Source organism: Rousettus aegyptiacus, unplaced genomic scaffold, assembly GCF_014176215.1.
Source record: "Rousettus aegyptiacus isolate mRouAeg1 unplaced genomic scaffold, mRouAeg1.p scaffold_m13_p_12, whole genome shotgun sequence".
NCBI classification, from domain to species: Eukaryota; Metazoa; Chordata; class Mammalia; order Chiroptera; family Pteropodidae; genus Rousettus; species Rousettus aegyptiacus.
In genome coordinates this window covers 27,695,621-27,719,960 of record NW_023416287.1, presented here as the reverse complement: position 1 = coordinate 27,719,960, position 24,340 = coordinate 27,695,621, and the positions used below count along the sequence as shown (strand labels likewise).

Below are 24,340 nucleotides of genomic sequence, written 5' to 3'. Positions count from 1 at the left end.
CAGTCCAGCTTTTTAATCCAAAGTGAAATGCCAAACTCGAGACCAATAAGTAACAAGCAATAGCAGATCAATGGTGCAAGAGCTGCCACTATGAAAATGACTTATATTTGCTAAAATAAATCCATGCTTTTTCACCTGGAAAGGCCAACCTCCCCCTCATTTTTTCCCTGCCCTTTCTTTGCTTTTCCTCTTGCAGAAATGAAAAGCCCATCCTCATCATTCCCCTCCCCTCTCTGGATGCCAAAGAAACCATTTTAACTTTGTTTTCTTGTTTCAAGAAAGCAGCCAAACATTAGACAGCAGTGTCTTTTAATTCATTTTGAAAAACAAACTCACATGGATTGATTGATTCTTCAGGTCCCCTTACTTGGGCCTGGCACACTATGAAGTCCAAACAACTCTGCATAGTTACATTAAACGGGTTCTTGTGCTGCAAGGTCACTGGGCGCAGGTAGCAGTGAAACATTCCCAAGACAATCACTAAACATGCAGAACGCCAGCCAGAAGCATGGGTCACTTTCAGGGGTCTTGCTGCAGGGAGCATGAGGCTGTATTTTGTGTGCATTGACAACTGTATAGGGCAAGCCAGTTGTGTTCAAGGGAGCAAAGTACCCCTTATTCCTCTGGACGTAAGGGGTGTCTTCTCAAAAGAAGTACCTTTCTAATCCCTAAAGTTTGGGGCCAGATACCCCTCTGAGTTGTGTGTGTTGCTCCTTAGAAGTCAAAGTCAAGCCACTGTGAACATGAAAGTTGGCTGACCCCCTCTGTCCTCATTCCCCAGCATGGAGAGAACAACTGCCTTTCACCCCATGAATCCAAAAGAATCTCCCCATCCCTGGGTTTAAGCATGGATGCCGGTCAAGCAAGCCTTGGATACCCAGGACTGTTGGATTGTAGCTATGTTGGTGTATCCCATGTACAAGGTGGTAAAGTGCTTGTGTTTCTCTGCCTGATCCAGCTGGAGGAGAGGGGCTTGGGGATGCCTGCCTAATGGCCCCTAGCCCATGTGCTTATATTGGGACCGGTCCCTAGGGATCTGCACCTGGTTGGCAGTCATTTTGTGGTGAATGTGGTAAATCACCAGTGTTACCACGATGACGAGGCCCAAGATGAGCCCCAAAATCAAGGGCAAAGTTTCCTCCAACTGCTCCCGCTCATCCACTGGGCATTTATGCTCTGAAAGGGGAAAAAAGAAGAAAAACAGTGAGTTCTTGTCAGAATGTTCTAAATCAAAAGTCCTCCTATCAAAACTAAAAGGGAAATGCAGATAAAAACTCTCTCAAACTTTGGGGAGACTTTTTTTTTTCAGAAACAATATTTTCTCAACTAACCCTAAGGATGAATCACTTTTTTTTTCTTTTTTTTTGTGTAATGTAAAATAAAAATGCATCAAATAGGGCAACATGCAGTTAGCAAATTCCTGGCAGAGGTCAACAAAACTTCCAGATAATTTATTTAAATTTTCAGTTTCAGCATTTGACACAGCCACCATCCTTTTTATTGTTGCTTTAATTTTATAACTTTTATTGAAGTATAATGTACACATACAGAATTGCACACAAATATACAGCGTCGAAAAGTATGAAAATACAAGTGTTAGCAGCGATGTGGAGCAATTGGAACACTCATACATCACTGGTGGAAAATGGTACAAACACTCTGTAAAACAATTTAGTGGTTTCTAACAAAGGCAAACACACCTTCCTTATAACCGAGCATTCCATTCCCAGGTATTAAGAATAATGAAAACATATGGACACAAATAGTCTTGAATGTAAATGTTCATATAAGCGTTATTCATAAGTGCTTAAAACTGGAAACAACCAAAATGTCCACCAATGTGGAATGGATAAACTAGTATATTCATACAATGGAATATTAATCAACAATAAAAAGGAATGAACTATGGCTACACATAACAAAATAGATGAATCTCAAACACATGTTGAGTGAAAACTGTCAGACACAAAAGACTACATATTGTTATTATATGACGTTCAAGAATAGGAAAAACTAAATCTATGGTGATTAAAATCAGAAAAGTGCTTATACCTGGGGAACAGAACACAAGGGGACTTTCAGGTGTCATGGAAATAATCTACATCTTGATCTAGGTGAGAATTACATGGTTGCAAGTATAGGTAAAAACTCATTGGGCCAAAAACTTCAGATATGCGCATTTTAATATATGTAAATATAATAAAAATTTTAAAAGAAAGTGCAGAGCTTGGTGACTTTTCACAAATAAACACCTAATGTAACGAGCACCTGAGATGAGGAAGAAAATGTTACCAGCAGCACAAGGTTGATTCGATTTTTACCCTCTTAAATTTCAAGATAGTTTAATAGCTCTATGTCTCCATTTTCACACAGAACCAGAAAAAATAATTTTGGGGCAACCTAATGGTTAGACACTGTATTGCTGACCAGAACGGCATTGCTAGACACCAGGCCACAGTTGCTCAAGCTCTTTTCCTTCTTGTGGATAATTAGTGGCCTTTTCATCAAATTTGTGAGCCATGACTCGAAAAAATAGGCTTTAGATATTTCTTCATAAAGACCAAGTTCTTGAGTCAAGATGACCCAGTAAACACTTATTGAGCACCAGTGTGCAGTCTCCTACAGAATCCATTGTTGACTCAGTTTAACCTCTCACTTCGTCTAAAACCAACACACAAAGGAGGGTAAAGCCTGAGCTCCAAGAGTCTTTTCTCTCTCATAAGAAGAATCTGAAAAATTGCAGGCAAATATGCAGCTTTTAAAAAGCTGCATATTTAACATGCTTGGTTCCTAAATTAACTGTCAGTTCTACACACAAAGATTGTCTCACTTAATCCCCATAACAATTCCATGAGGTAAATACTATTATTATACCCATCTTACACATAAGGTAGCCAAGGCAGAAAGATACTAAGGAATTTGCATAAATGGAGCCCCAGTCTGAACTCATACAGCCTAACTCAAAAGCTCGAGCTCAGGTGAGAGTTAGGGTCAGGTCCATAGCAGACCTGAGCTACTGGCAAAGACTATTGAAACACAGGTGTGCAAGAAGGAGGGCTTCTGGGCTCTGTGGATCTGTGTACTGGTCATAGAGGTACATTCAGTTTCTGAAAATTCAGTGAGCTGGATACCTACTATAAAAGGTATGAGGATACTTTGGAGGATGTTGATTTTTCTGGATTGAATAGCTTCGTAGGTATATTTCTAAGTCAATATTTATCAAATAATACATTTAAATATGTATAATATATTGTGTGTCATTTATACCTGAATAAAATTGTTTAAAATAAATACATAAACATATATAAACATATATCTATATATACACATTCCCCAACTGAAAAAAGGATTTTAATAGTTTTTTTTTTTAAGATATTTGGGAAAATATTAGGTAAATGTTAAGGACCTATTAGTACTAAACTGAGCCTTTCTTATTACAGTCAGAAGAACTGAGAGGAATCAGAAAGAGTCTTATCCTTGTTCACTATTTGATTCAATTCTAATGAGTCCCACACTTAGAGTATCAGCCTGCATCCCCATATACCTATTTCCCCAGGGAACAGACTTGGTGTTGTTACAAGGTGCACCAGGGATATCTATGGGCCCAGAACTCCACAGCCAAAAGGCTGTTCCCATCCCCCCACCCCTACGATCCCACATTGCCTCTTTGAAGAGTAGAAATGGTGTCTCCTGAAGTAGGGATTTTTTCCTCACCACATCATACCCATTGACCAGTAATGTTAACACAGATTGTGGGGTTTGCTCAATTTCCATGTGCTAGCTGAAAACTCATAGCTCGATATTAGTAACAAACCCCTTAGGGTCGCACCTGAGTTTATGTTAATGAGGTAACTTTGGGAATGCCCCTACCTCACATAAGGATAGAGGCTAGTTGCCAGGGGAACCAACCACTGATTAGAGGGTTGGAATTTTCAGGTCCACCCCCCTGATTTCTAGCTGGGAGAGGGGCTAGTGATTGAGCTCAATTACCAGTGGCCAATGATTTAATCAATTATGCTTATGTAATAAAGTCTCCACAAAACAAAAGGCCAGGGTTCAGCAAGCTTCCGGTTGGTGAACACCTGGAGATTTAGGGAGTGTGGTGCCATACCTTACCCTTCACATCTCTTCCTCTTGGCTGTTCTTGAGTTACTTCCTTTTTTAATAAATGGGTGATCTAGTAAAGAAAGTGTTGCTCTGAGTTCTGTGAGCCACTCCAGCAAATTAATTGAACTTGAGGAGAAGGTCGTGGAAACCTCCGATCTACGGCAGGTCCGTCAGATATCCAGGTGACAGCCTAGACTTATGGCTGGTGTCGGAAGTGGGGTGGGGGCTGGCTGTCTTACAGGACTGAACCCTTACCCTGTGGGATCTGATGGCATCTCCAGGTAGATAGTGTTAGAACTGAGTTGAACTGTAGGACATCCACATGGTGTCAGAAAATTGCTTAGTGATTGAGAAAACACCACACTTTGGAACTGGTGTCAGAATCTAGTGCCAGAATCTAATTAGTGTCAGGATCTAATCCTTAAATGTATAATAATTAATGTAGTTATGGAAAATACTGTTTTATATCCCATCCTTTAAGAAATACACAATATATTTGGTTTAAAAAATACATATATATAGTTAAAATACTATTGTGTTTTATTTCTTAATGAAATCTGAAATTGCCTTAGGAAAAAAACTAAATTAAATAAGAAGGGTTATATATATTAAACTATGGACAAATCAAAAATAATCATGGGAAAATAAAGGACATCAAAAATTATTATGAAAAATACTGAATCCTCATCCTTATCCACTTCCTTCCACTAAGTGATCAAATTAAGGTCAATTCCTGAGTCTGCTATCCCCAAATCCCCAAAATTCTGGAAACTGTAAGTATTTTGTATCCCTCCTTTGGCAACAAAACCTGACTTGAACTAACATCAGGCTGCTCATGATTCTCATTCATTTTACTTAGTGTGAAGATTCATGTGTTTTACTGTAGGAAAAAGATATATTAATATATTTGATTACAGGGAGCTGCCCTGACTCTTCTACAGTCTTCTATAATACAGTAGTCCCCCCTTATCCAATGAATGACTGAAACTGTGGAGAATACCAAACTCAATATATCCTGTGTTTTTTCCTATATATACAAACCCATGATAAAGCATGATTTATAAATTAGGCACTATAAGACATTAACAACAATAAATAAAACAAAATAGAAAATTTATAACAATATACTGTGATAAAAGTTGTTGAACATGGTTTCTATCTCTCTCTAAAAATATATTATTGAGGTGTACTCACCCTTCTTCATGAGATGCTGAGAGATGATACAGTGCCTATGTGATGAGATGAAGTGAGGTGAATGACGTGGGCATTGTGCTGTGATGTTAGGCTACTATACAAATTTCTTGAACACAAACTCAGCTATATCACAACAGTCAATCTGATAACCTAAGTGACTAATGGGTGAGGAGCACATACAGCGTGGAAACGCTGGATAAAGGGATGAGTCACATCCCAGGCGGGACGAAGTGGGGCAGCGCGATATTTCATCACATTGCTGAGAACGTCACACAACTTAAAACTTATGATTTGTCTTTTCTGAAATTTTCCATTTACTATTTCAGACCATGGTTCACTTCAGGTAACTGAAACCATAGAAAGTAAAATTACAGATAAGGAGAGACTACTGTTTATGGACTATGCACCGTATTGTCTCTCTAAAGTCTATAATATTCTCCATTCTGAAAAAACTTCAAGGGTTTTAGATGAGAGATTGTGAACCCATAAAGGACAATCATTCCCCTTTTCAAGCTTAAGCCAGTGTTTTCGAATTGCCTCTAACCCATAGGAATAAAAAATTTTACATTACAACTCAGAGTATATGTACACAGACATAACTAAAACCAACATTTTATAAAACAATAGTTATCTTTACTTTGTGCATCTAATAATTTATGCTCTATTCTGTTCTTTCATTTAAAACAGTGCTGGTCAAGACTCATTGAAGCAGAGGTTGTAATATTTTATGTACCAGTGTGATGAAATTGTCACCTCTTCTCAGAATAATGCTTATAAATGCATAAAATAAAATATATGAGATTACAAAAAAAATGAATTACACCGACATTCAGCTTTCAAAATATTTTTTAAATAATTTGGGGGACAGTGACATATGTACTTCTTCGTTAGCACACATGTATACTAGCTGCGACTGCAAAGTAGTGAGAAGCATAATTATTACTTTGCAAGATCCAAATACACTAATGTGAGATGAAAATATGGTTCCTGTTGTTGACAAAGTTACAGGTACCATTAATTCCACTGTCTGTCGCTACCTTCCTTTATAATCAAAGGAAATGTTAAATATTAATTAAAAATTAGTGGAAATAAAGATATAAAATTTTCCCATTGAAATTAACAGACCCCTTGAATTCTATCTGCAAACCCTACAGACCCCAGGATTAAGATCCTGTGCAGTAAATTTATTATACCCAGGGATTATAAAACAGAAAAGGGAAGAGTATCCCTTGGCTTAGTCCAGACCACATCTGGCTTTGGACGTTTAAAGAACCCAACTCCTTGTCCACCTCCATAGGCCTTAGGGTCCCTCATGCCTATGCCGCAGCTGGACTCAGGGTTCTAGAGCACACAACAGAGGGGCCCAGGGTGGATATCCTATGGCTGGAAAAGGCAACAACTATAGTCCTAGTCATTAGAAAGAACTAGAGGAAGACAGAGTAGACAACAGAGGGGTGATCCACTGCCATCTGCCAGTTGCCAAATAAGGTCCTGTCAAACATAAACCCAGCACCCCCACTAAAATCCTGATGCACCTTAAGTTCTGTTTTCTATACATGTGTTTTATTTTGTTTTGTTCTGTTTGATGACCACAGCATTCCAAAGTTGTATTTACTCCTTGAGGCAAACACACTCCAAGATTTCTACATTGTACCCCAAATAAACAGCACCAAGATAGGCAATGGGCCAAGAGGCAATCTGTCTGCTTTCTCAAGCTCAGCTAATACCAGGGACCACTTCTGTTCAAGGAGGAGGGCAACCTTCGCTGGCTGTGCTTCCTTCACTGTCTGACAGGGCAGCTAAAGGAAGGGTTTTGTCCTTCTTCCCATGTTTTCTCTGGGCTGGCTCTGGACTCCTATAACCTCAATAAAATATATTTTGTATACAGGAAGTTAAGATGAGCGACTTTGGAAACCTTTGGCTAGAGATAAGGAGATACTCTCAGCAAGATATAAGAATTAGAGATTTAAAAAAATTAATAAAAGCAATTACCAATTAATGCCACTGTGTGCCAGGAACATGGCACACACAATAAAGAGCTGTATAAACTCTTTCCCACTGGCCTGTCAGCGCCATCAGGGCAGGAAAAGATCCCACGTCCCAGCACCCAGGTGTGGTAGACACAGGTGGTGTCTTATCCCCTTGGCATTCACCACTGCCACACGTTCCAATGGATTTTGACTATAAGGCAGTTTAAAAGTCCCACAGTCAATGCTTCTCCCTGAACCCAGCAGCCGTTAGAAAGATGATCAGACCCTGAATTCATGAGCTTTTTATCATTTTTTCTAATGTTCCTAACAGCATGATTGAGAGATACTGCCTGATCTGCATTTTACCCAGATGGAGTGATAGGAGTTAGCAGTTCAGTGACAGTTTCCTCACCCCTCAAGTGGGACACCTCTGAGGCGCGTTCTCCACTCTCTCCCGGAGGTTCTAGCCGTGTAAGCCCCAGGTACCCACGGTGGTAACCTGCTCATTATTGCATCTGTCCTGGCTGCCTTGCCTCCCTATCTCAATTCCCCAACCCACTACAAGTGTTTTCTTAAACCATCTCCTAAACTACTTGTACTTTCTCCCATGGGATCTGCTTCTGGGGGAACCCAACCTAAAACACTATATTCCAGGACAGTGCTGCGAACACAGAATTCTGAGACTGACCAGCAGCGTGGCCCTACACTGGGACTCCACATTGCAGCTGTCAACACAGTTCTCAGTAGTCTTAATAACAGGGTTACCTCCCTCTAGATGCTTACACAGGAGGCCCTGAGGAGCAACTGCCTAGAGCGACATGTTTCTGGCCTGGGAGGTGCCAAGTACATCGCGGGTCTACACATCCCTCTGGATCAGCATCAGCAAGCCGTTCCTCACTTGTGGCATGGCAGCTTGCCACTGGGAACTCTACTGGGGGTAGGTGTGCAGAGAATGGTAAGGCACGCTCATTTCCACTGAAACGCAAATCATTTTTTTCCATTGGTTCTGGGTAAAATACAGATTAGGCAGCATCTCCCAATCATGATGTTAGGAGCAACTATAAAAAGCTCATGAATTCAGGATACACAATAACCTTGCTAAAGGTGCCTCCTGCATCCAAGTGTGTATTATGGTTACTCAGCAGAAGCAGCTGAGCCTCCGAGAGGCTCGGGGCACAAAATCTAATACCCAGACATGTTCTTTTCCAGTCCTGGCAGGCAGTGGGAGTGCAGCCTTCACCAATGACTTCAGTTTCACCACTGTAAGCAGGGATTGCAGTACCTTCTTCACAGGTTGCTTGATTTGTTTTTCTCCTTTGAGGATTAAAAAGGGACCAGCCTATATGTGGTAACTTTTCAATGTCTGTTAAACCTGAATCTTTAATAATAGGAAACAGAGGCACCCGTAGTGTTCTATTATGTTCCTTCTGTCTTTATGCATAAAAGTTGTCTTTAATTCAAGCTGTTATAATACTCAGGCTGATTTGTTCCCTGCCAGTGATGAATCTCCCATCCCATCACAGACAGAAATCTCCTGGGGCCCTCAAAGGGGCACACTACAAATAAACTGTGGGAGGACAAGCTAATCCACCCCAGTTGAAAAATGTGGGGTGCCTTGAACTGAAGGGTGGTAGTTGCTATACAAAGTGTGTTTGTTACGGAAATGAGCCTGCAGAACCTCTGTGTATTGGCCCCTAGATGGTTTATTTCTTCAATGCAGACTGAGATCTATTAGCTGAAAAAGATCCTAGTGCCAAACTCAAATTTTTACACATCCAATTACTTTTAAAGCAGCCCAGACAAGCAGATTTTTAGCCATTTAGAGCCTGCTCACTTTGCATACCAAATCTCAACCAACAGCTGTTACCCATTGATAAGACAGGACCTTGTAGTTATAAGGCTCGGAGCCTCTCTGCTGCCCCTAAGAGCACTCTGACCCAGAAGCTCCTCACTGTGCTGCTGCGGACATCACCTAGACACATAAGCCTCCTCTCCAATTCTCTTCCCCCTTCCCAGGAGGTCTGTTGTTCTCCTCCCCCTCTGAATGGTGGTCCACGAGGTCTGTCCCTCTGGACAATACCATGCTGTCAGGGGCTTCCCTTATCATGCAACCCTGTCCAGGTGCCACCCAATAAAGCTTGTGTGTTACTGCCTCTCACGGTCATACCTTTCCCTTGATCAGTTCAAAACCCTCAATCGCCCCACAGCATGCCATGGACCCGCAGTATCACTGGGAAGCTTGCTAGAATCGAAGCACGATTGGGCCCTGCCCCAAGACCTACTGAGCCAAACTCTGAACGTTAACAAGTTTGCCACATCTGTACACACTGCAGTAGAAAATTTGTGTGCATACAGCAGTTGGAAACATACTGGCTTAGAGAATTCACTGGGGATCAGTGTGGTAGCCAAGCTCAGTGTGCTAAAGGGAGTTGTGCGAGAAAGATGTCAACCCTCAATGGGGCTGCTCTCAGGCCCTGTGAGTGTCCACTAATCTATTTCATTGACTCTTCCTTGCTTTTCTCAGAGTCCATTAAGTAGGCAGGTGTGGAACTGCAGACTGACAAGCGTGACCCCTTTACATGGGGACTAGGTTATTTACTAGAAACCCTTATGCTGTGGGCCCTCCGCACAGATGACCATACCCCTGCAGTGGGTATGCAGATATGACCAGTCCCCTGCCCCCAGGTCCACATGCTCCACTCATACCAACACAGGCATCAGCAACACTTCCGAGTATTTATTTTTGGAAGTGGGGGCCAAAAAAGAAATCTTTCAGATTCCACCAAGTCAAATAAAATGATCCCTTACAAAACACTGTGAGGGGCAGGTGCAGAGAGGCACAGACAGGAGCCAGGAACAAAAGAATCCCTGCCACACAAAGGCACATCATCCAGTGAGTGATTCTGAATGAGGTGTGCCTCCCTATCCCTCCCATACCCTCCCCATCACCGCCCCCAAACATCAAGACTTGAGCCCCAGGGGACCCTACAGGAGGGAACATCCTAATTATTATCCAGGAAAGCTTGGGTGAGACAAGTGCAATCTGCTTGTTCTTAATATATCTGCATTTAGGAAGTTATACAAGCTTACAAACTCTCCAAGTCATCACACCCCTCTAGGACCTGAAAGTGGATGAAAACTGCTTTTTCAAATAAAAGATGTCATTAAGTCCATGCCATGAACTTCACCAATTTTCAGAATAGTAGCTCTGGTCCTTATTCAGTTCTCATTTACTCTTACTTTGTACATGATCCTAAACATCCATGAGATTTGATCTCTCAGTCCACAAACAACTATAAGCAACAATTTAGAAATAACCTAGAGTGGGTTAGAGTAAGGTTCTGGTAAGTAGCAATTATAGCACCACTAGCACCAAGAAGTAAAGAAGTACCTAAGAACAACAAGCCAGCAAAAAAACAAGAAGTCAGTAGAGACTATTAAAAGTACACATATAAACTCAAAAGCATCTATGGTAGAGACCCTGGGGACTAATACTACACAATTTAATATTTTCATAATAAATTCCTGGTCATCAATAATCACAAGTCTAATTATATTTAATTATATTTAATATTTTCAGTTTAAGAAAGACACTATATTACATTTATAAATACATTTCTAATGAAACAGATTTTTTAAAAAAATCGGTAAAGTCTTGACATTTAGAGTTTAGTTTTGATTTTGTAGAAAATACATTAAATGGAATAGCCCATCCTTTCATGTGAACAGGTAAGTACGGCACTGCTTTAGTAAATCAATTAAATTCTGATTTGCCTGGCATTGAAGCTTTTGGAAGTCTCTATTAATTGAGTCAACAGCTTCAGAGTATCAACTCAGCCAAAGTTAACTGGGCATCTGCAATATGCCAAGCACTGTATTAGGTGCTAAAAATACAAAGCTGGCCCCTCTCTCAGGGAGATAGAATTTTCAAATGCTTTCTGAATAATCAGGCAGGGGCCAAGATTTTATTCAGTATAGTGTTTGAGTCAGAGGGACATTTTATGAAAGCTGGATTCCTTGGGAAATGACTTAATTATTTGTACTGGACACAGATGGGGATTCCCTAATATCCTGCACATTTACATAGTTGCATGCACCTGGGGAGCCCCAGCTCAAAGGAAGGCATCCACAAAGCAATCAGAATCTCTTCCCATTTCTTAAGCACAAGTAATAAACAGAATATTGAACTGTCTTTAACAACCTCCCCCAGACAAGAAAGAGAACAAATGAATTGAAGAATTTACTTACCCTAAAATTCCTCAGTGTAAATTGTTGGACAGACTGCAGAAAGGTGGACTCCCCTCATGCCCTACCTCTGCTGGGAGGCAGAGAACCAAGAGACTGTGGATGCCCTGAATGTGTTTCAGTTTGTCTTGCCTGATCCACTTAAAGGGGCTAGCACAAATTGAGATGAAGCATTTCAAGGAAGAGCAGATCAGGGACCTATCCCTCCAAGGAGTTTTGTGGGTGTCCCTGCCACATAAGGTGAGTGCTGAATGAAGGCAGGTCTTCACAATTCTCTCTCTATGATCTGGATGTGACTTACACACACACACACACACACACACACACACACACACACACACCCCCACACACACCCCTACTGCATTCTAGCCACACTAAAACTTTAACTCACATTAGTAGAACCTGTATCTGGAAGTGTCTGAGAGAACATGGAAAAACTGAGGCCCACAGAAGCAAAGGCCCTTCTCCAATCCATGGCTCTCTAGGAAACTACTTGAGATTTTTAGCTGCCTTCTGATTGGAAGGTTTGTACCAAAATTATATGTATTTTTTCCAAGTGAGTTTCTTACCTCTCTCTCTATCAAGATACTTCTTTTGACAAAGGAAGGGAGGGAGAGAAAGATGAAATAGAGAGGGAGGGAATTTGAGACGAGTGGCGGGGGCGGGGGTGGTGAGGGATGAAGTGAAGGAGAGAGAGGAAAGAAAAAAGAGCCACTGAAGAAAATTGATGATTCAGTTTACTGCCTTTAGTCCTTGAAAAATATTACAGAGGGAGGCAGTGTCCTGTTACCCTAGAGAAAATCCAAGTGGCAACATCCTGGGACCCTGGCAGGTCTCCTTCCACATCCATCCTGAAGTCAGCCTTCCTCTCCCTCCCCACCCCCATTTCCTCCCACCCCTACCTCACCAACCTACCTTCACTGAAGACAAAATCAGAGATGATGTCAAAGGGCTGGATGTGAACTGCGGACAGGATCATGGTGACCGTCTTCTGCGGATCGCTGGAGGCTAGTGAAATGGTCTGCTGAGCTTGACACTCGTAGGACTTTCCGGCTGGGGTGACCAAGGCAGAGAGGTGATGCGAGTTGGCAGTGTGCTTCCCGGCTGCAGGGAAGGCCCAGAGCAATGGTTAAGCCCCTCTCCATAGCAGAACCCTGGCTGCTCCTAACCTTCCTTGCAGACAGTTGGCTCTTGCCTCTCAGCTCCAGACCCTCCTCTGGTCCCCTGTGTGGCTATGCAGTGTTGCCCTGCCAGGGCTAATGGCATCAAGTGGTGTCGAAGCACAAACACACCCATTCCTTCATAAGCAAGGGCTCAAACAATTGGTTTGGAATTTTTGGAAATTTGGGGATTTCTTTTTGGAAGAAGAGCATGAAACCTAAAAACTCCACCCTTTTTACTCTATCAAACAGAACCAGTGGGGAGTCCAAAGACAGAGAACAGCAACTTGGTTTTCCACATTTCACACTGACCTGCCAAAAATAAAATATCTTCTTCTACATAGCATGGCTGATTTCTGGTGCCCTGGGCAGAGGGATTCCCTTGTGCACATCCTTTTTCTCCTTTTCTGGCATACATTTGTTTGGGGATTTCAGCCTTTTTCCTTTTATTTGTGTGTGGATGGGTGGGTGGGTGGGGGATCTAATTTAACTAGGAAAATGCTTGAATATGCATTTTGATGAAGAGCAGAAAATGCTCTTTTTACTGTGATAAGAAAAAGGAGTGAAAATGAAGAAATGACATGTATTCTTTCGCGTGCTCAATAAAAATCTTTTCAGGTGCTCAGGTGGGCAAAAGCCTCATTATGAGTAGGTCAGACAATTTACAAAATAAATTTAAATGTGGTCTTTTTAGTACCTGTGAAAGTGAACATTGTTATTTGGGGAATGGATGTTCTTCTTGCCACAATATTTTTGGAGAATCTGGGTGATTTGTTGGAGTGATGGGCAGGAAACCCTATTAAATTAGGCCACAATACAGAATGCGCTCTGGGGTGACTGCAGTCGATGACTGAAGATGGCGTGGGAGCCCTGCTGCCTTGCGGAAAAAGCTACTGAAGGCTACTGAGCGAAAGTAAAGTCGTGCTGCCCCTTCAAGTTTCAGCGCATGAGAAGAAAAATCGGGGTGCAGAAAAACAAAAATACAGCTTTGCCTTTCTCTGCGCTCCTCTAAAGGACAAATTCTAAGTTGTCCTGAAGCAGCAAGAAGACAGACCCTCAAGAGACATCTGCTCTGGGATTAGGCCACGGGTGATCGGCTGGTCCTTGGCCCGGGGTTCCTTGTGCATGGTCAAGGCCCGAGGTCCAAGGGACGCGTCGGCTCTTCCGCTTTCTCTGCCTTAGAGAGCAAGTCCGAGCGGATTTGGCCTGGGAGCACAAAACCGGGATCGGTTTCCGTAAAATTTCCGAATATCCTGAGGAATTCGGATTTCAGGCCTGCGCTCTCTGCAGCGTCGGCGCTTTCCCAGACTCCCTCCCAAGCCCTGCTGGCCTCAGCTCACCACTGACTGCGTCTTTAAAATGGGTCTTCTCCGAGGAGTCGTAGACAAATTGGACCTTGCTCAGCCTCCATGTCGCCTCGAGTCCCTTGGACGTGTTGTGGCTTTCCTGACAAGCGTGGGAGGCACGCGTCAACCTCCTCCGCAGCTTCAAGGTGAAGAAACTGAGGGGCGGCCCCTGCCCACACCCGCCCCGGAGTCTGCGTCCCCTTTGCGCGGTGGGCTCAGAGTTACCTTTACAAAGAGCAGCTTGAGCGCGTACGCGCGATCCACCCAGAACACCTGCAGCTCTGACTCGTTGTGGCCACAGCGGCCCTTCACCTCAGCTCCGCGGGTCAGTGAGATATCAGCCTGTTCCGTGATCAGCTGGGAACACAGACGCCCCGCACCCCTTCAGCGCGCCCGCCCCCAGTAGGGGCTGTAAAGGGAGGTGCGGCCAAAGTCCGGGTTGCACGCCTGGACGCTCCTTTGCGCGCGCGCTCCCAGGTCCGGGAACATGCGGTTAGATGCTCTACGTGCAGACCCCGCCGTTAGGGAAGCAGAGAGAGGGGGGTTACTTTCAAAGCAGGCAGGGCGAGCGGAAGGCGTTACAAGCTGGAACCCCCATGCAGCATTCGGGAGCAGTCTGCAAGGGGCGCAAGGGGGAAGGCAGGCGACCCAGGTCTTCATAGGGCCTTGAAGGAGGGTGCCCTTCGCCCCTGGAGCCCTAGGAGCAAGCTGGGAGGAAAAAGGTTCCTTACATCGACATAATTGCTGGCCCATACATCATAAGGGACAATAAATTTGGCTGCAAACTCTGCCATGAGACATGTCGTCCCATTTTCCCGCACCACAAATATATCTTTTTCAGGGTTAGTGGAAAGGCCTGAGAGATTTTCCACTTCTTGTTCTGCCATGATTTGAGCCATTGTATCTGCGGGGGAAAAAATATCCTATTGGTTCTGGGCTCAGTGAGCCCACGCGTCTCAGGCACAAGGGTGAAAAAATCGTGGTCTGCGGGCTTGGGGTGATAAAGTTCTCTTCCCGAAGTCCGTTGTGCTCTCTGTGAGCCATTTCTCTAACCTAGCGCAAACAAATTCAACTTTTTGCTGTTAATTTTTAATACTGATAAATTTTTTTCTGAAATTTATCTTACTAATGTGTAGCCTGACTGGCATTTTCTTTATTTTAGTATTTTAAACTGAATCTTACCAATGCTCTAACCTCAAGAAACAGGGCTGTATATCTGCCTGGGATATGGCATACAGGTGTATGGCTCTCTGGGGAATTCCGCGCCACTAGCGGGAAGGCCCTCGCCCCACCCCCAGAAAAGAAACAATCTCGCAAAACATTAAGGGCCACATTTTGACCTTAAGCTACTGACTTTACTAAGCTGGTTCTGTTCTCTGAAAAGAGTGCAGCCTGTCCTCGGGTCGCCGAAATGCTACTCACGGAACAGTATCAGGAGAACTCGAAGTCTGATGAAGCTGAGAACGGCTTTTCCACGGAGATGCATGCTTGCCTAGCAGAGAATGAAGCCAGAAGTGCTGCTGCAGAGGCCGCCGAAGAGGGAATCCCTCAAAGTCGCCGCCGGAGTGAGCCTTGGTGAGCGAGGGGCGGGGGAGCCGAGAGGGAGGTGGGAGCGAGCGGTGTTCTGTGCGCGCTGGCGAGGACTTGGTGTTGGGTGCTGCACCAACCGATGCAGGCTTTACACGAATCCGCTCTGCTCACTGCAGAGGAATGAAAGGAATGGACCGCGCGGCGAGGGAGCTGTCCACGGCTGCGAGTGCTGAAAGGAATCTGTTGTGTTGCAGGAGTGAATGTGGCATGGCTTGTGCAGAGGGCCAATGAAATTTGGGGGGAGGGGATGCTAAAATTTTCCCTAAGTCTGTTTCCTGTTTGGTAATTGCATCAACAAAAATGATTCTGTCCTGAGAAACTTAATGGACTTATTCTATATCCCTCCTAAGAACAGTTATGTGTAAATATCATCACCTAATAAAAATACATCTGGCTCCTGAAAGAAAACAGCAGAGCACAAATTGTTGCTGCTTTGGGGGTGGAGGAGTAGGCAGGAATAAAGAAGGAAAATGCTATGGCAACAGTTTCCTGCATTTGGTGATATCCCCTTTTCTCCCCTGCTCTCAAAGAGCTCATCGGTTTAAAGTTAAATTGATGCCTTTTCAAATGAGGCCATCAGTCAGTCAATGCAGTATATCCATTTGGGCTTATTTTCTGTGAGTTCTGCTCTCTGGTTGCATGAGGACGCTGAAATCTGGGGTCACCTACCTATCCTCATTCATTATATTGTGACTACTCTGAGGATTGTGAGGCATATCTAGGCTCTCTTAGGACAGTAATGTGCATAGTTATGTACACACACAGTGATATTACTCCTCAGCCTCTAGTGAAACAGAAAAACAAATGTTATTGAGCTAATTCTTATATTTACATTGTTGGTAGCTTTTCTTTCTTTTTTTCCTCCACAAGTCAGAATCAGAATGCAGCTATTTTAGAAATAAATATGCTGTTCTCATCAATTGTAGTGATGTCCAAATATTTAATTTCTTAGAGAATTTCATTATGTGTATAATCAGGAATAGATCATAAGACAATATCATATTAAGTGTCAAATTACAAAGTATTTTCGTGTGCATTGTCAAATTTGATCCTCTCTACAACCTTAGAAGGCAGGCAAGGGAAGATACACCTTATTGTGGTTGTACATACCCCAAAACTGAGGCACAGAGAAATTAAATGACCTTCCCGAATGTCACATGGTCAGGTAGTATTAAAGCAGAAAATTACATTTTTAACTTTGCAGAGATCATCTTTATTTTTTCTTATATAATACTTTGACCCAAAATATACCATATTTTGATTTCTGTAAAAATCTTTATTTAGTAATGAAATAATTAGTTGAAATCTAAATTTCTATCACTAATTAACATTCCTGAAACGTACAGAATACTGTTTTCAGTATAATATTTTGACATAACATTTGCTCCAAAGTATCTGTAGAATTACTCTTTCAAGCCTATTCCTATATCAATAATTAGATCAATATTGTAGCTTTATTTTTATCTCTATATTTTGAGATTTCATCCAAACATTTCTCAAGAATTTTACATAAATTATTATGTAAAGAAGAACTGAGGCAAAATTGCGATTGATATAAAGTTAATTATTATCAGTTTAGAGTGGAAGTTGTAAAATTTATATGCCTTACAACTTGTCATGTTAGCTATTGTTATTAAACCCATATTTCCTGTAGTACTGTAAAAACTAGAAAACAATGAGACATATGTAATGAAGCACTTATATTCTCTCTCCTTCTTCCTCTCTCTTCCTTCAGTATTTTAATGAGGAAAGAAATGGATAGATTTCAGTATGGGATTTTTGTGACCTTGTATAGATTTTAGTGTTTCTCATCTAAAAATTTGGGATAATAGCTTAAGGGAGGGCTTGATAGGCCAAGTGAGCCAATGAATATAAAGTATTCAAAACAAAAGACAAATCAATTTAGTCCATAGACATTAATTGAATACCCACTACTTGCACTGTGTTTGTTACTTTGGAAACCAAAACATAAACAAGTACCATTCTACAAATAAGAGAGATATCTGTAAAAGATTATGACAGTTTCTCTTGTGATATATATTACAGATATCCTCACTTTATTAAGTTATTAAAAGATTAATTGAATTAATTCATGATTATCTGCTTTAATAAAATATTAGATGGGAAGTAGCATTGGTCATTAATCTTAAATTATTATAGTTGATATATAAATCATATGGTAGTTCATTTGAAAATGGTTTTCTTTTTACTTGACATTAATGATCTCTGTTGACACAATAGAGTGCTTGAAATAAAAAGGCAAGCAACATTAACCCCTTTTTCCTAGGAGGATCATTTTCAAACATAATTAATTTAATGCCCTTTTAAGTATTTAATCTTAAACATCTCTTACAAATACACATAAATTTATTCATTTTATCCTCAGTGATTTTTATGTTGCAATAGGAGTTGGATCACTATACCTACAAGTTTCACCTACATCAGTTAAACATTTTAATTGTTCTTAAAAGGTATTTTAGTTATTTGAAAGTACTGAAGAGGTGATAAAAGAGCAAAACTTAACAATGAATCATATTTTAAAATAAATTTTAAAATATTTCCAGGATTTACTCCATTCTCCAGTACTGGAGTGGTAGAGAAGGTAGGAGAAACTGACATGAGCAGTCATAGTTATGTGGATGATGGGTGTGTCAGTTTTTGTCATTGCTGCTGGCGGTCAATACAAAATGTCAGGGGCAAGTTTGACCAAGTATGTTGGCTTTGGAATGTCCTCTAGATCCTTTAAGTTCTTCAAAGAATTCTCTTCAATTCAGGTACTTACTTATCGTCAGCCTCTATGAATCCCATGCCACTGGATGATTGCTATTTTATATAAACAGGGGGAAAAACCCTGTGTAAATAGTACTTCCAGTCAAGATGGAAGAAAATACATGAAGATGTGGGGTTGCCTGGCACAATGTGTGCATAGATATTTAGGGAAAGAAAATGTAAGGTAACTATCCCAGGGTGGGGTTTAATCAACCAAAAGAAGGCCTCTTGAAGAAGAAGATGAGTCTTGATAGAAGTGGACAAATTAACCTGTGCAAAAGACAAGGAAAGACAATGCAGATAGAAGAAATATATATTAAATAGAGTCAGTGCAAATATGTAACTGTTTATCCTTCCATGTTTATCAATTTGCAATAAAGAAATCAGGCCCAAAAGCCCACAATACTTTGTAGACTATGTGACTCCTATTTAACTTATTTATTTAATATTTACCAACATATGGTCATGCGAAAGAATAGTATATGAAAAATTATCCTAAATAAAATTAAATATTTAAATCAGATACATCTTTTTTTACTTGATTCTACAAGTAATTGACTTTTATTCATAGAATCAAGAAACAAAATTACAGAACAAAATTACAAAACATAAAACAAAAATCTGGAAAAATGCTAATTAGAAAATGTATTTATGAGCGTCAAAGGGGGAAAGTTACATTTTGTTGTAGCTGAAATTTAGCTTATTAATGTTAAAGTCCGCCCTACAGTGAAATGTAAAATTGCACTCTGGTTCTGCTGTCCCCACCACCACCAAGTGCATAAGCACAGATTGCAAGGGAGGAGGAGAGAGAAGGATAAGAGAGGGGAAGAGGAAAGGAGGAGGGGAGGAGGAGGGGAAGGAGGAGGGGAGGAAGGGAAGAGAGAAAGAGGGAGAGGGAGGGAGGGAGGGAGTATGCTCTGTTCAGGACACATGGATAACAGAAGCAGGGATGATTTAACTATACTGGACAAGATGTGCACAGCTGGTATGCCAAATTACTACTTAACAAAAACTTCTCTTGTGTTCAGCTTATTACTGAACAATTATTTCATTTAATTTAATTACTGCCTTTGAATGCTTTTGAATCTTTCTATGCTAGAAACCCTTTGGTGGTAGAAATTGAAAAATAAGTGTACACAAGGTTTTTCTTTTTTGCATAAATTGACAAACCCCAGAATATTTGGAAAGAATCAGAAAAATGAGTTTGTGCATCCAATGCAATCAACTTATATAAGTCCTTGATGAGATTTCTCTCATCTTTTCATTTCACTGGTCTTTCCTGCATCTACTTTAATGGAATTAGAGCTGTTTCTGCAATCAAGGTAACCAATAGAGGTGATAAGGCACCAAAATAATAGCCCTTTCATTGGCAAAGTGTGTTTATGTTAAATTCTTAGAAAACGTCCTTTTATGAGTTCATTAGAATAAATGCCTTCATGTGCTGGAATTTAGGGAACAAAGCCCATATAAGAACCCTGAATAAGCACATGGTGAGGCCAGGTAAATCATTCTGGAAAAGTTCAGTAGTAAAAAAATTATTTTCATCTTTTGAACTAGGAATAAGTTAACTGTTCTGATTAGTTTTAAGTTAGTTATCACTAGCTTCAATGTGTAAGTTTTTAGGCCATGGAATAAACTCTCTCTGCTTTCTTAGCAGTGAGGAAAAATCTTAGCTAGGGGGCAAGGGTCCTTTCTGTAAATGACAAGAGTCAATTGAGAATTTAAAAAATATATTTTAATAAGTTATTTCCTCCAATAAATAACAACTACCTCAATGGGCCCAAGGTTAGGGAGGTTGTGGCACATTTAAAGTAATTTGCTTATCTGAATTCTGAGATAATACAATTCCTTAAAATCTCTTTTATGATTGGTCACAGGGGTTCCTTGTCCCTGTTAACCACTATTTTAACTGTCTTTTTAAAGTTATCTGCATATTTACTTGAAGATGTGTTGGAATTAAGGAAAATAGATATTAACTACCATTGTGGGGAGGGTGAGAATGGGGTGGTCAGTCAGTTTTGTTTCAAAAGAAGCTTTGCTGATTCAGAACCGAGGTCCTGAAATGCTCCAGGGTTCTAATTTTGTTATTTTGGGATGTTTCTATGACAGTTTTGTGAAAACATTGCAAAATCCACCAGTAACCAAGAACAGGAAACAGGAAAAGAGTCTTCAGTGTTTTTGGAAAGGCGACTGGAGTGGGACTCTAAGAAGCAATGCGTTATGGACTTTATTGCTCCACTAGTGACAACTTCTGGGAGGAGGGGCACCTCTCTCATCTTCAGCTTGCCTTTTATACAGGATCCCTCCAGGACTAAATGCCCTGCTTCTATGAATGACCTTAGTTGGGAAGTGATCCGAGCAATTACTTTAGGAGGGAAAAAATGCTGGGAATTCCATTATTAAAGCGTAACATCTCAATGTGAGAGAAGTATGCTCTGGTCAGGACACATGGACTACGGCCTGCGGCGTTACCTTTGGGTGGTGGCACCGAGGCAGGCAAGCCTGGTTGCTGGAGCTTCGCGGGGCGCAAAGGGAGATGCGCGTTGCTGTCCGGCGCCTAGTTGCCATCCCTGAGAGCTCGCCACAAATCTCAACCGGGGAAAGCCGTCGGCCCTGACACCCAGGGGGTCTCCCAGGCATATTCGCGCAGCTGCTCAAGGTGTAGAGGTGGGAGAGAAAACTCCCGCCCAGTTGCAAAGGTGAGGTCCACGCCGGCTCCAAAGCTGGTAAAGAGGGATCAATTCCGAGGATTCTGAAGTTGAGCAAGTTCAGGCTACGGTGACAGAAGCTTTTGAGGACCAGAAAGTTCCTGGCAGAGAGCGCGTCCCTGGCTCATTGTGACTTCTTTGGAACTCCTCAGTCCAGAAAGTCGCGGTAAATCCTGCTTTGGGGAGTGTGGGGTGAGAGGCGAGACCCCGGCGCGCTCCTGACCTCTGGCCTTTTGGGTGTCTCTCACACCCTGAGAACAGTCCGAGACGTTGGGGGTGGGGGTGTGTGGGGAGTTAAACAGGGGAGAGGGAGAAGACCCGGTTACGGAGGCGTTGCTTCTCTCTTTTTTTTTCCTTTTCTCCCCTTTCTAAACCGTCAGTGCCATATCCTCAACGGAGGGAAATGTCCCCGAAGTGCCCTGGAGGCCCAGTTTTCAGGACAGAAATCGGGATACTGTGCTCTTGGGCCAGGGCCGCACAGGATCCTCGCCACAGGTTGGTCCTGGGACAACATCCTGGCTCAGCGCAAGATTTTTCAAATGGAGAACAGATTCTACTGAGAGGAAATCGAGGCTGAGACGGCCGGAGGCTCTAAGGCGCGCGAGACAACCCGGGGCGCGCAGCTGGAGAGAAGCGGCCTCTGCGCGAGGTGCTGGCGGCCGCTCGGGAGCCTGGCGGGTTACGCCTGGGAAGTGGAGAAGTGAGAAGCAGGACTGATTGACCCGGGTCCCTTTGTTAGGGTTTCTGGTCGCTGAGCGAAGATCCTGGCTAAGGAAGTGGGCCTGAAACTCTCACCTCCTTCCACCCGGTATCCCCGCGGAGTGCCCGGGCAGCAGGAGGCCTGGGACTGGGAGGTTCGAGTTTTGTTCTTTTTTTAGTTGTTAAATCTGGGAATGGTTTGGGGGGTGGAAGGGCGAGCGGAGGGCCTTCTCTACCCTAGGTCGCGACGGGAAGAAAACCCCGGTTTTCAACCTTAATGTGTGTGGGGGGTGGGGTTGGGGGGTGGGGGCGTGCTCTTCAGCGACAAACCAGGGGCCTGCCGCTAAGCAGCGAGTCTCAGCCTGACGAGGCTGACCCGGGTCCCGGCTGCACACCGCCGCCCCTTTCGCGGGGCCCGCCCGGAGTTGTCAGCAAGTGTCCTGTCCCCGCCTTTCTCCGCTTCCCGCATGGACTGGGCCAGATAAGAATTCTGGGAGGCCTCACACATGAAAATACCGTGGAGACCCTCCCAATATTCTCTTCAAAATAAAAATAACACTAAATCTCAAAATGAAAACACGGCATTCAGATCTTTCTCCTTGGCCATTCCGTGGTTATTTTTAATTCAAAAACAAATTAGCGAGCGCCCTGACCTTGCCCCTGCCTGTGGGGTCACCCAGGCCCCACCGCCCCGGGTCTGGCTGCCAGAGGTGTCGGTCGCCCTGAAGCACCCGTGGCTCCTTCTGTGCAGCCTCAAAGCCAAAATCTATTTCTTCCCCAGGATGTTCTTTGTGTTTCTAATTCTTCGGGAGTGGGGGTTGGGGGCATTCTTTTTTTTCTTTCTCTTTCAATTGTCAGAGAAACAACCGGGTCTTCGTAGGTTGTAGCCACCGCCTGGTCCACAACCCTAGCCAAGCGGACCTTGGAGCTCGGGTCAAAACCACTGCAAGAAACGTTGCTCAACCCTTGTCAGCCGAAGGTCGGGAGCTTGGGTGGCTGCCGCTGGGCTGTCTGTATTCCCTGGCGACTTTGTGGAGGCGCACAGATGGGGGTCGCCTCAGGCTGGCACTCGGGATGAGTTGATGGATTGTCTCATTTCCCGACTTGATGGGCCAGAACCTGGGCTGGCCGGGCTGGCAGGGAGGCAAGGGGCGCATCTGGGGGCTGGATTTTGATTCAGGTTTGTGCGGTGTACATTACCTCTGAGAAAGACCCTCCCCGAACGCGAAGTTATCCTCTTCTCGGTTTTCTGTTCCGGGTACCACTTTGCATCCCAGTCCCCGGGGGCCACGGGGCTGTGAGTGCGGCGGCGGTGCCCAGCTCCAGGCGCCGCACGGCCTCCTCCCCTGAGGCCTCGGCATCGGCCTGCATGGTGATGCCGGCAGCCTTTCCTGGGGGAAGCTACGGAGGACTGGACTTGGCCTCCAGAGCCCTATGGAGGCGTGAAAGCAGTGAGGGGATGGGGGCGGGGGAGGAAGCCTCCATTCTGGGTCTATCTAAGGTCCGCTTTTCGTCGCGGACGGGAAACGTTGGAGGGAGTCAGCAGGACTGTGGTTGAGAGTCCTAAAAGCGGTGAGGGATGTCGAGGAAAAATGGGTGGAAAATGCAACTCCGAAACGCTTGCATCCCGCTGTCCGACCTTCCAGCTGGGCCAGAAAAGCCTTGCACTCCCTGGGAGGGCAAGGTGGTCTGTCTCTGATCGGCACCGTGCCTGCAGCTCAGCAGCTCAGGCGGGAGTGAGAGAGGTCGAGCAACCCAGGGAGAGCCCGAGGTTGAGATTAGGTAGGAGGAGGACAGCTGAACTAGAGAAGGTGGAGTCACTGGGATTCCTGCTTCACGGGCATAACTGGGTTTTGTTTTGTTTTCGTTTTTCTTTCAGCTTCCTAGAATTTTCCCTCAGGGCTCAGGAACTCGAATTCCAACTTTGCTCCAGGCATTCATCCTTGGCTGGGTCTTTGAGGATGCTAAGGGGATCAGGTCTGTGATGACAAGATATCCCTAATCTGGGAGTACATCTGGGTAAAGTACCCCAGCCCACTCTCCAACTGCTGGAAAAGTCTCCACTCTCTAGGGAGCCAGAAAAGTGTCACATAGGTCAGGGCATGGAGATAATGCACAGTCCAAAGACCAAAGAGTGGTCCAGTAACATCACCTTCACCCGGATTCGAGATCTCAATCTGCACCCAGCCCTACTGAATCAAAACTTGAATTTCAAAAGGTTATCTAGGGGACTTGTGCAAGTCTCATTTGGAGAAGCCCAAATGAGCCCAAGTTTGCGGAGCCTGAGTTAAGCCACCGCAGACTTGTTCCACCTTGTGTCTCGCAGTCCCATCTTCACCACTGGTCCAGAGGGACAAGCACCCCTGAACCCACTTCAGACCAATGAAATTAGAATCTCTAGTTGATGGACCCCAGGCAGGAGTGCAGTTTCAAGTGAACCTAAGTGACTCTAATAGCAGCCAGGAAAAACTAATGTAAAAATTCCATCTTTACAGATAAGCTGAAATATGGCCTGTGCTCTATGTAAGACAGTAAGTGCACTGGTTAAGTCC

At 43.4% G+C, this 24,340-nt stretch overlaps 1 protein-coding gene and 1 long non-coding RNA gene across 2 annotated transcripts; one reads left to right on the top strand and one right to left on the bottom strand.

The window, feature by feature from the left end:
- Positions 1–294: 294 nt before the first annotated feature.
- LAMP5 (lysosomal associated membrane protein family member 5) lies at positions 295–15,957 on the bottom strand. Its single transcript, XM_016155272.2, has 6 exons — positions 15,445–15,957; positions 14,754–14,926; positions 14,248–14,379; positions 14,017–14,122; positions 12,432–12,620; positions 295–1,176 (listed from the first exon to the last, which is right to left on the bottom strand). Exons 1-6 carry the CDS (start codon positions 15,506–15,508, stop codon positions 998–1,000), a joined length of 843 nt encoding a protein of 280 aa, XP_016010758.1. The 5' UTR covers positions 15,509–15,957; the 3' UTR covers positions 295–997.
- Positions 15,510–22,738, top strand: LOC118610003. The gene is made up of 3 exons (XR_004953650.1): positions 15,510–15,597; positions 20,491–21,943; positions 22,647–22,738. It is a non-coding gene; the product is annotated as an uncharacterized LOC118610003 (long non-coding RNA).
- Positions 22,739–24,340: the final 1,602 nt, after the last annotated feature.

What these genes read in the sequence shown, in the direction of transcription:
- LAMP5 (XM_016155272.2), bottom strand. Translation starts at nt 15,508, where the DNA reads ATGCATCTCCGTGGAAAAGCCGTTCTCAGCTTCATCAGACTTCGAGTT. An exon ending in GGGCCAGCAATTATGTCGAT is followed by an intron (nt 14,380 to 14,753) that starts GTAAGGAACCTT and finishes CTGTGTTCCCAG; the next exon opens with CTGATCACGGAACAGGCTGA. An exon ending in TCAAGCTGCTCTTTGTAAAG is followed by an intron (nt 14,123 to 14,247) that starts GTAACTCTGAGC and finishes CACGCTTGTCAG; the next exon opens with GAAAGCCACAACACGTCCAA.